Here is a 17509-nt window from a genome sequence, read left to right as displayed (position 1 = left end):
AGGCCAAGGTTCCCACACTGACCCCAGTTCTCCCAGGTGCTGAGGTGCAGGAGACATCAAGCAAGCCCCAGGACGCCAAAAAGCCCAGCCACGGCAAGCTCATGGGCCCAAAGAGACTGGCTGCTTACTCCCAGCTTTTCTCTGCTGGCTCCAAATTTGATCTAGACAGACTCAGGGACGACCCGCCAATTTGAGGGTCCCAGGAGGTGCATGTGAACCCGGTGGCTTGCCGAAAGCGTCAGCAATCCGACAGACAAGCTGCCACAACAGGCTGCAGCAGGTTGGAAGCGCAGGGGGAGTACACCGTGACAGATTTTCCTCTTCTCAATTCACCCTGTCTAGAAACAGTTTAGGAATATTAGTCTTGTATCCAGTGATTCTAGGCTGGTTGGGTACAGAGGGATGAGACAAGTACGACTAACATACCAATCATTTTTCTGTAAAGTACCTAGAAAGAGAGTGCACAAGCATGAGTGACCACAGGCACAACCATACAAATATGAATAACCAAACATCTGTGCGATTTCAAACGGCATTAGAAAGCTCCTTCAAACATGCTTTATTTTCCTTTCACCGAGGACCAGAGCTGCAGCACTGCACAACGGAGCATTCAAGGAGCATTTACTTCCAGGACCACATGAGTCCAGACCTGCCTTATCCAGGATTTCCATCATTTCAATTTCTTTCTGTATCTCTGGTGCCTGCAGTAGGTGTGCAGCCTTGCAGAGATTCACTTTGATCTCCTCTGCTGTTTGCTCTAAGACAAATATGAAAACAATAAGGTTAATTCACAGGCAAGGAGTCCATGCTGGGAGCAAAAACAGTACACCACAGCTATCGTTCTCCACAGAGCCTGGGGGCTGTCTATTCTTATGGCAAAAAGCAGCTGTACATTTAGGCAAAATGCTTCTTGCCAAAGACAAACTTGCTGAAGCAGACATCCACTTTGCATTCATGGTTACAATGCAAAGAAATGTCACGATCTTTAGGTTGAATTCAACTGTCAACAGGTTATTTGTCCCCATCACGAAAAAGCAGCTGCTGCTGATCCCACAGTTTGGGTGTGACATGGGCACCATCAGCTTCATAAGGTCCCTTGATGTAGAGCAGACTGCAGCCAGCTCTCCAGAGAAGAGAAGCCTGACAGTGGAAAAATCAACCAGCCCTTTTTATCTATGCTTTACTTGGTAACTGCGAAAACCTGAAGCAGTGTAGTTATCTCTGCCTCCAAGTGTTGTGCTGATGGGCTGATCCATGCAACCAGAATATTTCAGATGACAGCTCGGCTGCTTCTGGACCGACCGGTTTTAGCACCCCCTGGCACTGCATGCTTCAAGCACAGCAGAGCATCTGTAAGCACCTCCAGAAATGAATATTGAAAAGTTAACAATTGCATTTCCCAAGGCAGGTTTAAGCTCACTCAGATCAATGAAAAGCAGGTTTCTCCCAAGCCTGAGGAGGCATCAACAGATTCTGGCCACTCTCAGGAGACCGGCACTCAGTTGTGGTAGGGGCATGGGTGTGTGTGTCTGTAACCATTTACACAAACACGCCACACTCTCAACCCCTTACACACACAAAGCATAAAAGCAAAGTTAACTCATTCTTTTGCCTCCTTTGTAACATATTATAAACTCAAATCCTCTTTAACCTAGAAGGTTGATCAGCAAGGATGTTCAGTAGAGGCAAATGAACACAATTCTGCATCAGGTAGAACCAAGAGTTCTTTCACACATTCACTAGTACTTCAAGAAAATGAAATACTCAGTTTCTCCATCTTCCTTCCCTCCCTTTAGCTAAGGCAAAAGAACTGAACCTCCTCCCCTAATGATACACTAAAGGTGTGATTTAATATTATTTTTTTAATAGCAGTGTCAGTTTAAGTGCCTCCTCATCCTCCCTGCTCCCTATACCATTCCTTTTGTTTTACTGTAAGAGAAAAAAGGATCCAAGCTTAAAAAAAATATTTATTTATTTATTTATTTTCTTCCTAAATTCTGGATAACATATTTCACCTGATTCCATTTATACAACTGAGGACAGAGGCTGTATCTCTACAGAAACCAAAGCAATAAAAGAAGGGAAGGAAGTATCTCAGGAGGGACTTCCAAATGTCATTTCACACATTCTCCAGCAAAACCTGAGAGGTCATTTGCAGTGTTTTCAGAGACAGCTGAGGAACATCATGTTTGCTTTTTCTTCACAGCCTCTCCATACGCCCTACACCTCAGGTCTTGATCATACTAAAGGATAGTCTCAAACCAGGTGCGAGCTTGATTTCCAGATATCTCGAACCTAAAAAATAAAACTGAGGAGAAAAAGCAGATTTGGCAAAGTGAGCACACCAGGTCAGCTGAACATGCCAGTTTTTAAAAGGCATCAAATTCAGATCCTGCCCTCCTTAAGTAAAAGCTTTGCTTTGCCTTGCCAAGGGAAAAATTCAACAGCCATTAACTACCCTGCGTCAGAAATAATTCTGCACACAACAAACATATAAAACAGCAGCAGTGAGCTACTGCAACACATCTTGAGGAGATATTTTTTCCTCGCAGTCAAGTACAAGGCTATATTCCCATCCTCAGCAACAGAACAGCTCCTACTTTCTCTTTTGCTTCCCATCACCTCCACTCCTTCCCATGTGTCGTCCGTGGGGCTGCATTGGCACAGAAGTTCCCACAGCTGCACAGCGAGCCCCGGCACCGCTTCGATCAGCCTGGAAGATAACACAGCAGGGGAGGGGGAAAGGGACTGTGATCTGGTTCAGCAGGAGGCCACGCAAACAGCTGTGCTGGAACAACACAGCAAGCAGGACCTGGCCAGGGGCCTCGCCACAGATCGCGTCCCACGGCCTGGGGAGCAGATACAAGGCTGATCAAGTGTCACGCTGTCCTGTTTGAGACTGCTGATGGCTTTCTGCCTCCTCTCCTCTGCTAACAACTGGCTCCTATCTAGCCTGACTAACAGAAAAACCTGTTGTTTGGATGCACGTGTAGCTTTGTAGCTGGCAGATGCACCACAGCGTGCCAATTCTAACATCTTCCAAGCTTCTGAAGCTAAACGGCAAGGATGGAATAAGGTATCAAAGTAGAAAATCCATGCATCCCTCTGGCATCGTGACAACTGAGACACATCCATAACACTGATTTCCCAACATGGACCACTACCTGATTTCATGTATTTATTTAGGATTTACCACTAATCTGCTCTTCAAAACTTACACAACACTCAAACCACACAACAACCAGCAGAACATATATCTATAATCCCATGCACATACCGTATGCTTCAGCTCTCCAGTAACTGGATCTGCGCAAAGCAGTTAAATACAGACTATGCTGGCAGGCAGAGCCAGAATTCCATAACATACCTTGTGCATAAAACGCACATAGTACACAATCAGAGTTTCCAAATTTGTTTTGTCACGAGTAAGTACATTTGTAACACTTTTGGCTGCAATGATAACCTTGGGAAGACAAATTTTGATATCTGCTCAAATCTGTAGTTGGAAACAGTGACTCATGCATGAATTCCCACTACCTATTAATCTCAAAACGTAAGCACTTATGCAGCAATAATGGTGGTTTAATGTCCTGGCAAAAATGGGAAAAAACGGTTAGCAGAATTTGGGAGTGACTGTCAGGAAATGGAGATAAAGATGACGCTTGGAGGACAGTGAGAACAAGGAAGGGACAGGAAAAAAGAAGTCACAAGTTATAAAGCACACTTCTCCCAGCCAAATGGGAGTTCAGCTACCACCTGTTTCCAAAAGTCACGTTTTCCCACTCATCTCCACGCAATATCCCTCAAAACAACGGCAGGCTTGTGGCCGACTAAATATAAAACCTTCCTTTACATACCCAGCCAGAGACCTCAGTAAAACCACCGTGGGCTTCAACTACGCTGTCACACCTTGGCAAGCTGTTGGAAATTCGAGAGGTGACTTCAGCACGTATATAATGTCGACCATGACTTCACAGAGCACCTCAGGACGAGGGTACTCTCTGGACAAAAGGGTAGCATTTTATTTCTACCATCTCCAACTTGTTTAAATTAACTGTTTTGGGTTTTTTTTCCCCAGCAAAAATTCTGAAGGTATTTTTATCTCATTTAAAAAAAAAAATAAAATAGTAATCCAGAATTCAAGGTTTACCATTAATAACTTTTTGCTTCCTTTCCCAAATATAAAATTCATAAGATGACTTAACACCCAAACCTCAGCTTTTGAACTAATTACTCAGCAGCACTCAGCTAAAATGTACATTTTAGTTAGACATCTTTTAAGAGTTCTATTTTTATTGTGCATATCTCGTTAAAGTGACATGACATTTACAAATAGGTATTTTTTAATATGGTATAAATGGTCCAAATGAGAATGTTCTCAAACTCAGTAATTGTTTTCAAGATTAAAGCAAAATAAGTTAGAACATGTCATTTGATGTTACAATAACAGTAAGAGCTCGACTGTTGCTTAACCTGATGAAAACAGATGCCTTTCAGGAATCTTAATTTTCAGTATTTTGGAATACTGAATGCAAGCAACTAGCACAGACGTATGCAGGCACCTAGCAGTACAAGGACGTGACTGTTTATTTTACTATCCCACTTCAGCTTAACATAGAATTGTTAAGAAATTTAACTTTTTTTTAATTTAAATTTTTAAAGAACTGTTTTTCCAGTGCAGCATTCCTTTACTGAAGCTCCTGCTGCATAAATATACACATTATGGGTATTACCTCTGCCATTCACATGACTTCCAAGTTAATACTAACACACCAAAGGGACATATTTATCATCTAGATACGTACTATGTGTTGCAGACCCAAGACAAACGCAATTTCCATTCACAGGAAAACAACCTTGTAACAATCTAATTTCCACTGTAGTTTCTTAAGCTGCCCATGCCACTCTGCAGAGGCAGCTTCACAGTTTATGAAATGCCTAACACAGATGGACTTCTGAAATTTAAACCAGGGAAGTCCGCCCACGCCTACAGTGCATTTCTGCAGATGTCCCTGTAAAACCTCACAAGTAACTGGAGATTAATGTAGATGTGTTCAAGCACATTTCATCATAGTGCTTAGAAGCATCCCCCAATAATAAACTTGCACAAGTAAAATAAAGCAGAGATTTATAAAAGAGAGGTTTGGCCTTTGAAGAGGAGACAAGAGAGAATGGGTTGCACCCTAAATAACAAGTGGGAAAGTAGGTAACAGGTAAGCAAACTGCACTTAAAGAACAGCTGACAGTAAAACTTCACGTACAACAAAACATTGCTATCAAAGCTTTAAACTGCGGGGATTATCTTCTGCTGTCTACTACCACAGTCTTTTGAAAAGGCCAAAATTGTGGGAGATCCTAAAGACAATATTATCTTCTGGGAGATGAAGAAACAAAAGTGATAAGAAGTGAAATAATAGTTTTGAAATAATAATAATACCACTACCACAGTATGTTAGAATGGTTTTCATGAACAGACCACAGTAATATTTTAACGTTAGCTTGCAATGTTTCAAACAGACTCACCAATCTGCACGATTGAGTAAAAAACAAATTAAGTGAGGGGTAGTGGCCACCAACAAAACCAGGTGGTATCAGGCCCAGCAGCCTGAGGCACACACTGAGACTATGCCTCTGTACAGTGATAAAACATTTACACAAGTGAAGTATTCACCATGTGAAAGGGAGAACTGCTAATTAACGCTTGCATCCAGATAAATTGCAGAGGAAGAATCTGACATGTGCAAACAGCCACTTTTGCTTATTTAAGCTGATGAATCACATGATTAATTGACATACTTTGCATTGTTCAGATAAGGTGTGAAGGTACAAACAAGGAAGAACCTACCAGGACTCTCTACCCGCTTGTAGTGGTAGGGATTGATGCAAACCTCCTTCTGTTTGGAACCAAAGGGAAACTCGCAGCATTCCAGCGGTTTCAGTTCATGATGGCTCTGCAAGTCTGGCCAGCGCCACACTCTGCAGTAAATTACGTGCGGTAGCCCTTTCCGGTGTGACACCTGGAGCCTGCCGTCCAAGGAACGAGGGATCGTGACACAGTTGCTGGGCTGACCAGGACAGCTCAACGCTTTTTCTAGCTCCTCCATAGCACCTTTTTTCTTCTTCAGTTTTTTCACCAAAGCATCAACAGCTTTCTCTGCCCATTTCTCTTCTTCATCCCCCTGCTTCCATCCCAACAGCCTCTTCACTGCTGGGCTGGTGAAGGAGAATAAACTTGTCACATTCATGGTGACCCTGACACTGCAGTGATACCACAGAATCAAGCAGCAGAGACTGTCCTGTGCATCCACCGCCACCAGGGCACAGCAGATTGTGTCAGTAATCAAAAGCGGCCTGTCTCAAATAATTCTGGTCCTTTCTCCTTTTCAGTCCTCCAGTCCCAGGAAGGCAGCGCTGACATGTCCCTTCGATAGACACGACCTTCGCATTATTCTAAACCCTTCTGGCTGAGAACCTGTGGGAGAATATCAGAGTGAGATTAAAAAAAGGTATTTTACCTTTTAAATTAACATACAGCAGTTAAAAATATCTCCTGTGTCTTCCATGAGTGGTGTGATCAAAAACCAACCACCACCACCACCAAAACAATGAAGTGTTCATAGCCTCCAGAACTGGACTCAAGGCACATCTGAACAAGACTTCCAAGCAGAAGGACCTGCTGCTAAATCCTATATATCCCTTGCCCCAAAACAGCCTTGAACAAGTGAGCTGATCACCCTGGAAAATAATGACACAGAATAAACCAAAAGAGGTTTGGGGAGGGGAGATTAGCAGGAGGAGGAGGTTGGTGGTGGGACAATTCCCCATCAGTGCAGTTCTCTCATCAAACTTGCTGTGTGGCCTCAGTGATTTTTATGCCACACAGCAAGCGGGACATCAGCTGCATTTCCCAGCCTCAAACAATACTTCTGCTTGGTGCCCAAGCATGGCCTCAGTTAGTACCATGAGAAGCTTGATAGAAAAAGCCAAAACACAAAAAGTCATGGCTGTATTCCCACACAGTCCAAAAAAGGGCAAGGGTTCTATATTAGAAATCTAGTTTGCATTAGATCTAACTAAAACCAGCCCCTCAGATTACATCATTCACCTTTAAATGTGAAAGGCGCTTCCCTCTGCCTATCAGCTATTGCAACCTTAACCAGCAAAACAGCCCAAGGAACCAATACAAGATCACTAGCACTTTATTTATTTATTTTTATTTTCTAAAGTAGCTGCAAGCAATATGCCACAACAGCACTGTGCTACCCAGCCCTCTGCAAATTGCCAGCAATACAGCTCGAAAAATCACTGCACTAGACTTGTGCATGCCACAATCTGAAACTAAAACAGTTCAGCTTCACTTCCGACTTACTTTGAGGAACAACCCAAAAAAGAAAGTAGAAAGATCCTTGCCCTCACTCATCTCACACAAGAAAGAAAACTCCATCTCCCCACCCTGTCAAGAAGCTCTCACAGCTCATAGAGAGACTGTGAGGGAAAAAATATCATGAACTTACTTCACTAATTACATCCGACCCCTCCCGTTGCAATGCCTGCCCGATGTACTCAAGGACACACGAAAGAGTGAGAGGGAAGAAGTGCAGATAAGAGGATTTTAGATGGCACAGCAGTCCTCAACTTGGGAGACGTGGAACGGGGATGTAGCAATGGGTGAAGGGGAGGAGGAACTCCACATATGAAGAAGCTCCTGCTGCGAGCAGCAAGTTTTATACTTGCCTGGGCTGGGAAAAAGGCTCTGCTGGGGAAGTAGGAGAGACCCTGCAGTGGCAGGGAGGGAAAAATGAGAGAAAGAGCATTAAGCCACTGATTTTCAAACACAGCATGAGAACAGACAGGAAACGTATCCTGGAGTGGATACCACCAGGTTGCAGAGGAAGGGGAAAAGGATATGAATGTTTTTGTTGCCATCAGAAAGACACAAAAAAACCCCAACCAACGACCCATGGGCACAGAGAATAGAAGGTGTCAGCACACCCGCATCAAACAGAATTTCACAGTTACACTAAGAAAATACTGCAGGTCTCACATTGTAAATGCTATGCCAGACTTACTTTCTTGACTGTTAGGCATGGTTCCATAGCGTACCACTAGTCTTGGAGAACTTTAAGCTGAAAACCATCCACTTGATTCAAATTAATTTGTCTCCAAAACAATAATTTCAAAGATTCAGTTTTATTAAGCCCAAAGCATAAACTACATTTATGGGAATAATCATTAGGGACTAAGATACAGACCATGTCTACCTGCACTTTGTACTGGTACTTTCTATTCCTTTTATGCTAAGAATTGTATTTGTAATAATAATGTCAATGCAATGGAAGATTTGCATGAGCCTGGGGCAAATTTAAGAATTTATTTTGTTCCCTGGGCATGTGGTATACTGTTACATGAACTGAAAGTCCATTATTGTCACTGACTGCACTACCCTGGGTGTACTTTATCTTTACATGTATTGTAAGGTGCTCTATTAAAATGCTGTCCTAATTTAAGAACCCCACTATGTGTGCTTCAAATGTGCTTGTAACAAAGTTATTCTCAACTCATATATATAATCTGTATCTCAATCAATATCTAAATATTTTTTTCTGTATCTTTCAAACAAAAGATACGAGATCCACACAGGGAAGTTACAAGTTCACACACAAAAGTTACAACTTCCAGTGGTACATCATCAAGCAATCAAATCAAGCTTTCAATTCCACACCCATTTGAATTAAACAAAAAATATTTAAAAGACTTGAGTTGAAGTTCTAATAAAAAAGAAAGTACAAAGTCTAAACCTCGGTCCAAATTTCTGCCGACACTGATAATGGATGCAGATGTAGCTCTACCTCGGCCTGGCCCTTTTCCACCAAGCTACTCTGAAAAATAAGTGGCCAACCTACTTGCTGTGAAAAACTAAAACAGCAACAACAAAGTCCCATCTATTAAGACTGTATGTTTATACCAGTGCCTGAAAATACAACCCTAACACGAGCTAGTACAGAAGCTCTGCAAGGACCAAGATGACATTCAGAGGCAGGCCCAAGCAGTCAGATTGCAGGAACAGATTTTTCCGAAGTTTTTGGGTCAAGTCCTGCAACATACATGCACCCCACTCCCACAACTGTACGCTTCAACACATATTTCACCATCACAATAAAAGGTATTCTCTTAACAGCTGGTATCTCTGTAGCAACGGTGGCAAGAAATACATTGGGAGCGGGAGGAACAGCATTACAGAATCACAGAATCGACTGGGTTGGAAAAGACCTCAGAGATCATCAAGTCCAACCCTTGGTCCAGCTTCAGTCCATTTACTAGATCATGGCACTAAGTGCCGTGCCTAGTCTCAGTTTAAAAACCTCCAGGGACGGCGAGTCCACCACCTCCCTGGGCAGGCCATTCCAATGCCTGATCACTCTCTCCGTAAAGAATTTCTTTCTAATATCCAGCCTAAATTTCCCCTGGCAGAGTTTAAGCCCATGCCCCCTTGTCCTATTGCTAACTGCCTGGGAGAGGAGACCAATCCCCACCTGGCTATAACTTCCCTTCAGGGAACAGTACGGTATTTGTAGATATCCCTGGAAGTCACACAGCTCGGACACCAGCCCCCAGCCCAGGGACTCCTCCTGAACCACTGCCTGCCCGAATAAAGACTATGCTCACTCCAAACCCTGAACAAGACACAAGACAAAGGGGAAGAAAACCCACAAATTGCTGTATACTACTCACACCAAGCTCCAATACCAGTATTAAGCTTAAAAGAAAAAAAAAGGCAGTGTAGGTGGAGTTCTGCGTTTCCAAGAAGCAGAGAGTGCGTCCGTGGGCTGAGCCCTTGCCGGTACATTCTGTTTCCCTCTCTGCCACTCTTGGTTTTCACAGTGCATCACTTCCTGAATTACTCTTGCACAAAGTGGTCTTATCGGCTGGAAGTGCAAAAATAAAGATTAAAGCATGAGTCAGCAAATGACACAATCCACGTCTTTCTTCCCCAAATACGTGTGCCCTTCTGGGAAAGGGAGAGCTCGTATTTCCAACACCTGAGTGACCAGCAGCCCTTGAAGGGTATGTTTATTCACAGGGCAAATAACAGGGCACCCTCAGAAAGGCAGCTTTGAATCAGTTTAAAGGAAATTGAGTTGTTACCCACTTATCAGCCACTCTTTACACATCAAAACCCATGCACTTTTTATTATGCCTTCTGTCTGCTGATGGATGAGTTGGAATCAACAAACTTCTTTAAAATCTCACTGCTGCTTTGTCTCCCTTCAATGCTGCTCTATTTTGTGTAACCTTCGGACTGATGTACAAACCTGCACACAGCTTGTGAGAAGCCTACAAAAAAAGTGGTGAGCGTTATATATACAGCTGTTTAGCCAGACTTGTATTTAAACAAATGTATTTAGGCAAAATGCCTCAGAGTGAAGCTCTATTTTTCCAGCTTTCAGAGAAGAGACAGTTACTCTGTTAGCAACACTAAGCAGAGAGTAAAATATTCAGTGAGACTGTTTCCAAACTCCCACAGGAGATCCCATAGGAAGCTGTCCCCACTTTGCATAAATCACAGTTTTTGGTGGGTGGAGAAAGGGTTAGGACAATTAGAGGATCCTCTTCTAGGACAGGGGAAGTGAAACAACTAGCCCAAATTTCAGGCAAACAAGAAGCAGCTCTAACTCTTCTACTAATTTCATTATTTGTACTACGGCCTCAGGGATGCAGGCAAAAAGGATCCTATTACATGTTTTTGATACATGCTCAGCACAGTTAAGACATAAAAAGGGGCAGAACCACAGTGAGGAGAATCTACATAATTGTTAATGAAGAAGACTGTCTACTCTTTGACTACATTTTAAAAATCCAATCTATCTTATTTTATTCAACATGCCTCTTTGCAGCGCCCATTACTTATTGACAATATGAAGAAATAACAAGCAGAGATTTTAATTTGCTTCTTTAAAAATATTTAGTAACTTGCCTTCCCTGAAAGACACATCTTTTCAGCAACTCATGTAGTCAGTACAGTATTTAGACCCTTAAAAAAAAAAAAAGAAAAAAAATCAGATTTTGGCATAGAAGTCAGGGAGCTGTCACTTCACTCCTGCAAGAATGATTTCCATGTATTACTAAAAAGCATGCAGCTGTAAGGCTAGAATGTGTTACAACAGATTGTGCAGTAACTTCCTCCAGCTCCCTATTCTTAGAGCAAGCAGAAAAAAAGTTTCAATTTCTTTCTTCAAGCAATGTGACTTGTAAAACAAGAAGTCCAGAGTCTTATGCTGAAAAACTGTTTTTAATCAGAGCGTTTTTTGGGTTTTTTTTCCACTTTCTTATGGTAGAAGGTCAGATATTGCTCATCTTGGAACCATGCATGGAAACCTGATAGAAGCCTCAGTGACATTACAATGCACATGCAAAAAGAAAGCAAGTTTCATTTCAAAGCACTGTAAAACTCATTAGAGAGTTTATACAGAACCTGACTTGGCTTCCCTTGTATTTCCGAAAAGGAAAAGGAGAACCAAGTAAAAAATAGTTAACTCTTTTATATGCCTTCTTGGCATGGTAGAAAGAATTTTTTAAAAATACTTTAAAATGCGATCATGTTAATTTCTGCTACATATCATTTTGATATAGGTTATCAATATGTGATACATATATATGTGGCAAGTGTTCGAGAAAAGAGCACACTGGTGCTGAAAAGACTTCAACATCCGTAACAGGAATATCCAGCTTTTTTCCTAGCGCTGCATTAGACTCCCTTACTTAGCCCCCACAGGGGCAAGGAGGACACGTCCAGCCTGTTCTGCAGCAGCCTCTGCCTTGGATCCCGAGAGACAGGTCAAAGCACCCAGCCTGAGAAACCCCCTCTAGGACCATTGCTCATGCTATTTGGCGGAGGGATTGCCCTTCCAAGAAAACTTCCCATATATCGTTGTTCAGCCCATGGAGAAAACCCTTTCAGATACCAAGATGCACCTATTAGTTCAGCAGATGGTAGGAGAGCAAGAGCAGGCGCTGACTGCACCCCAGCTAGCTCCAACAGCAGCTCACACAGGTTCTTGGAAGAAATACCTAGCTGTTCTCAACAGGGCAACAATATTCGCCTTCAGAAGAAGGACTTGCACAGCTTCCAACTTATTTGATAAACCAAATCAAGTCGATGAGTTCCGAGCATGACCTGAGCATCAAAGAGCAGATTCACCACTTGCTCAGAATGAGACAGCAGGACCAATGTATACTTTGCCAACAGAGGGGACACAGGCAACAGTGACTCAAAAAAACCAAACCCCCTATTGCTCAGTTACTCCAGAGCATGAAGAAATAACCTTATACCATCAATACGTGCCAGCTCCTTCCCAATGCTCACCACAGTTCAAACCAAGTACATGGTGTCCGGCCAGTTTCTACATTGAACCGCAGCTTTTCCTGTGCTCTCCTACCCACCAGCTTCTGGCCATCAAGGCACTGATCCTCAACTGTCACAATTACAAGAGTAAAACAATAGCAAATTCTTACAGGTTTTCTGGATTTGTACCTTGCCTTCTCAAACCAAAGTTACTAGATTTTAAAGACTTACGGTAACTTTGCTGGTGCTTCTCTAGAGAAAATACCCAGTTTCCATAAACATTAGAAACTGAATCCTGTGTTACAGTCCAACTAAAATGGCATAAAAGTCTTTGTAAGCAAATGCATAGTTGTGAGAAATGCTAAACAACACAGGAAAGGTGCTCTCCCAATTTTAAGAGATGCATCAACAATTAAGTCTGCCCTTTTTCTGATTAAGAACACTGCTTCCCAATTCCTTTGCAACTGTTTCGACATATTAGAAATCGTACTCCTGAAAACAAACTGGAACATCCCATCTTGCAAGATGGTTTTCTACACCTTCATTAAAGCACAGTTCCTCCATGTTTACAAGAAACACTAGCAAGTACAGCCTCTTAAATGATCATCAAATCCTCAAATTAGGCAGTTTTAACCAGAGTTGAGAAACAATGGAAAATTTCTAGTTTGCATTGCTGAATTTTACTCATTCCTGCATTCAGATGCACATGAGACTCCATGACATTGCAAACTGCCAGCTCTTCCATTAATGCCTGCTGGTCTCCTCACCACGTTCTTTTGACTTGCTAGGTTCACCAGGTTACTTGGTCAGGAAACTGGATGAGGCTGGTGCAAGTGGGACACATCAAAACGTACACCCAGATGTGGACAAATCCCTTCTGGTGTCTGCAAGCAGTTGGACCAAATCAGATGTGTTATCAAAGATTATCTCTATAACTGCAACTTAATATTTTAACTGAAGTCAGGAAGGAACTGTAATTTGATGATTCAGTCAAAACTCTGGCACAGATGGGATTACAGAACTATGAACACTAAAATAACTTCTAAAACGAATACAGTGCTGTGAACCACAGAACTTGCCAGGATAGTGTCCACGAGGTTTGGGGTTTTTTTCCTAAATGCTATGATGGAGAAGACTCACCATTTTTCATGCTCTCTCCAAGCTGAAGGCATCTTAAAGAAATCCTCAAACAAAGACAAAACATTCAAAAAAAAGATTAACCAAATAAACAGTTGTCAAGAGACAGGTGGAAATATCACAGTGGGTATTTTGTTGTGCATCTTTGGGGCAGGTTTATCTTTGGGGCAGGCTGAGGGAGCTGGGTCTCTTTAGCTTGGAGGAGACTGAGGGGTGACCTTATTAATGTTTACAAATATATAAAGGGTGAGTGTCACGAGGATGGAGCCAGGCTCTTCTCGGTGACAACCAACGGTAGGACAAGGGGTAAGGGGTTCAAATTGGAACGCAAGAGGTTCCACTTAAATTTGAGAAGAAACTTCTTCTCAATAAGGGTAACAGAGCACTGGAACAGGCTGCCCAGGGGGGTTGTGGAATCTCCTACTCTGGAGACATTCAAAACCCGCCTGGACACAGCAGGTGTTCCTGCTCCAGCAGGGGGATTGGACTAGATGATCTTTCGAGGTGCCTTCCAATCCCTAACATTCTGTGATTCTGTGAATTGTGTTGTGGGGTATTTCAACTCCACACATTGTCCCACTGGGCACTAGGAGGTCTCGGGAGCGCAGGAGCAGGCAAGGAGCTCAGTCAACACCATTAGATGACACAGGCCAAGCCCTGAAAAATGCAGAACAACCTACAGACCAGTTTGGAGCACTGGCTACGCCTCTGTAAATATGGGATATCTACAAAGATGCCATGACTTGCCCAGCTATTAAGTTGGAAGTCCTTCTCAAAAATGCCAAAAACCTGGGGAAAACAGGTTTCTTTTTTTCCCCTTTCATCATAAAACTCCCTTTTTCCACAAAGATCATTCCCTTTCCTGACTTTTTGAACTGTCTTTATAAAGCAGGTGTTGTTTACAACAATAACAAACACACATCTGCGTGGGTGTGTTAATACAGACAAAGGCAGGATAACTGAAACCTCTTCCTATATTTAGATCTGTCTGGTCAGCTCTAATTGCATAATTTAATCAAAACCCTCTCTAACGGAAACACATCCATATTCATCACAGGCATCAAAGGAAACATCTTTACAAACTATATCCTTTTACAAACCAACACATGGTCCCACGCCACTTGTCCAATTGTTGAACTCCTCCTTTGGGAAGGGCATGGAGTTTTATTTCTTTTTATCAACTGAAAAAAGCATTTCCCTCCAATTCATCAGCACAGGGCGGGAGGAACTTCCTTCACAGGTGAGACGGGGAAAATTTACTGACATGTCACTTTCAGGGATTTAAAAAAAAATAGTTAAAACACACATTTGCAGTATAAAGGAAAACATTTAAAAGAAAGAAAAAAAAATGTCCATCACACTCAGGGATAAAAATTTTTGAGTAGAGCTCTTAAGATCCAAGATGTATTTTCTCTTCATGGATTTAGAAAGGGGTTCGACAGCCCCTGCTGGAATAGTGCTATAACGGGGTATTTTTAAGGAGGGAAACCCCACCAAATGCACTTCAGTTTGCTCAGCTTAGGCAAGGCACTGCTCCTACAAATTATTCATTTTACCAAGAGCATGCACCAATACAGTTACATCAGCTGCATTAAACCACTTCTAAAGACTGTGACCCAGACCTCATTTATCAGACATTAAGTAAAGACGTTAAATTACAGCTCAAAATCCCCAGCAGAATGTTTCACCAAAGCAAGAGACAACAAAACCTGAGACGGAAAAATTACTTATTCACTAATAAAAACATTACTAGGTCAAGCCTCAGCAAAGCAGAATAGATTGACAAAATTTAAACCAAAAATGAGTGTCACTAACATAAATAAATAAATCTTTCCACAGAGTAGTTCCCCACCCATCATTTATACAGTTGAAATAAGAACAGCCTCTTCAGTTGGCCAATATTGAAGGCATTTCATGAGATGCATGCTTTACTTTTTTTTAAAAGGACTCCTCTAGCTTTCCTCTTTTTTTTTTTTTACTTGCCTAATTTGCAAAATCTAAGGAGGGTTTTTTTGCCTTTAGATGGCCCTTAAAACACCGTAACTTCACCATGTCTTTAAAATGCCAAGAGGCAGAGCAAAAGATCTCTTAAATTTTGTGAAGTGTCCTGCAATTTGCAATTACGATTCTGGATGGAGAAAGTGTTTGACGATGATACAGCTTTCCAAGCCAAGTTTATACAACCCAGAAACAAACATCCAGATTTGCCAGATTTCCAATGAAACATTGTTTAATTATGGTATGCCATTAGCAGCCTTCTGAAAATCAGGACTGGAACTCAGATGACATGAAACCCAGTTTGCCCCTGGTCCCCCGGACAGGCAGCAGTAGCTGCACCCCCACATTGCAGCAGATACTCCCTGGCAGTATCCTCCTACTTGTTGAGCCACCCAAACATATCAAAAGCTTTATAAATGTAAGGAGTCAAGATCACTGTGTTTGGAGATGTCCTATCAGCTTACATAGAAGAAAATGAGGCTCTTAAAGATTTACTGACAAATTTATAGGGATCCACCTGAGATAAGCTCAGGATACTTTGAGTTCACATTGAAAATATGCCAGCAAACACAGATCTGGATTGATCAAGGCCTTTACTGGCATGTGGAGTACAAGCCTGAGCTTGCCCATGCTAAAAACTTGAACTGCCTTCAGCTATACCCCCAAGTTAATTCCAGAGCAGGATACAACTTCACTAATATTAAAAACTATACTTGTGGAAGAATAAAACTATTGACATACAACTACAAAGACATTTACATAGCCTCTTGCCTTCACAATGTTTTCATCAAGACAACAGTTCTTGGAACAAAACAGACATTGCATGTTATCATGGTTGGAGGCCAACAACCTCCCAGATGACAGCTGGTTCACCAATTAAGTCTAAAAGCCCCATTTTTGGGAGCATTTTAATTGAAAAAAGTCTACCGACTGCAACTGAATTTGCTGGAAGCGCTATTTTTTTCCTGCCATACCTAAGCCTGTAAAACCTTGTCAGCAGCAGTAGTAGTACTGCCACAGAAAGCACTGGGCTGCTGCTCCAAACACACAACTCCTATTTCCTTCGGGCAAGCCACTTCCTCACATCAAGCCTCAGCTTCTGCTGCAGAAAAGTGGAGAACAAAATTCTTGAAGGCTACCGATCGAGAGGCAAGTATTAGACAAAGCAAGCTGGAGAGGTGACCACTGGCACAAAACGTTTGCTGGCAGGATGGCACCAAGGCAGCTCTGTGAGCACACATGCCATTACCCCAAGCAACACCCCCATGCCATGGAGGAAGAGGGCACAAAGTGACGAGGCCAGAGGTAGATTGTCCCGAGCACGAATCAATGACCATTGCAACAAAGGTACCAGTGCTGAGACCTGGGCACAGGCCAGCAGCTCCTGCACTCATTGCGGCAGGATTCAGAGTCATCCAAAAAACCGTGGGATGAAGCAAAAGCAGCCGGTACAGCCCTGCGTCGGAACATCTGTAGAATCTCACATCAAACTGTTTTCTCCTCTTCCCGAGATCAAGGGTTTGGAGGATTTTTTACAAAGACTTCAACCCACAGATAGGAACTGATAGTTCATACAGCACTTGGCAACCGCATAGCTTGAAAGGAAGTGAGAGATATCCTCCTACAGTGCTTACCAGGAATACGGAAGTTTTACAACGGGAGAAAATGGCTGTAATCTATCTATCTGATCCCCTGGTTATCTGTAAGCGTTTTATGAGTTTGGAAGAGTAATCAAGCCACGTAAAGAATTACTCAGTACCCTTTCCTTATCTGTGAGCTTTTTTTTTTTTAAGTAACAGAGCCTGTATGATTCCACATACAGAGTTAAGGCAACTTATTATTCATTTCACCATCATTTTCCAAGACCAGTTTAAAGTTTCATAATTCAGGTATTGCAAAGTGGCAGTACTACAACCTTACAGCTAAGACACCAAAACACACTATTTCCCAAACACCACACACTCTCCCGGGTCAGCAGCAGGTGAGGTACAACAGCCGTAATCCTTCCCAAATTTTCCACTGTTGCCTGCT

General features: G+C 42.4%; 1 protein-coding gene across 2 annotated transcripts in view; it reads right to left on the bottom strand.

Moving 5' to 3' along the window:
- SMAD1 (SMAD family member 1) overlaps positions 1 to 17509 on the bottom strand; it is a 47532-nt gene that overhangs the window by 19495 nt on the left and 10528 nt on the right. Inside the window, exons 1-2 of one of the 2 annotated variants that reach the window (XM_082050369.1) lie at positions 7515 to 7586; positions 5846 to 6472 (exon numbers count right to left, since the gene is read on the bottom strand). In XM_082050369.1, the coding sequence (XP_081906495.1) occupies positions 5846 to 6245 (400 nt within the window). In that variant the 5' untranslated portion in view covers positions 6246 to 6472; positions 7515 to 7586. Of the gene's footprint in view, positions 1 to 5845; positions 6473 to 7514; positions 7587 to 17509 lie in introns of those variants that run through there. The other variant, XM_082050368.1, reaches the window with a different exon arrangement.

Source organism: Streptopelia decaocto (genome assembly GCF_964273445.1).
Source record: "Streptopelia decaocto genome assembly, chromosome: 4".
Lineage (NCBI taxonomy): Eukaryota > Metazoa > Chordata > Aves > Columbiformes > Columbidae > Streptopelia > Streptopelia decaocto.
Note: the sequence above shows the minus strand (reverse complement) of the source record. Positions and strands in the feature narration are given on the sequence as shown.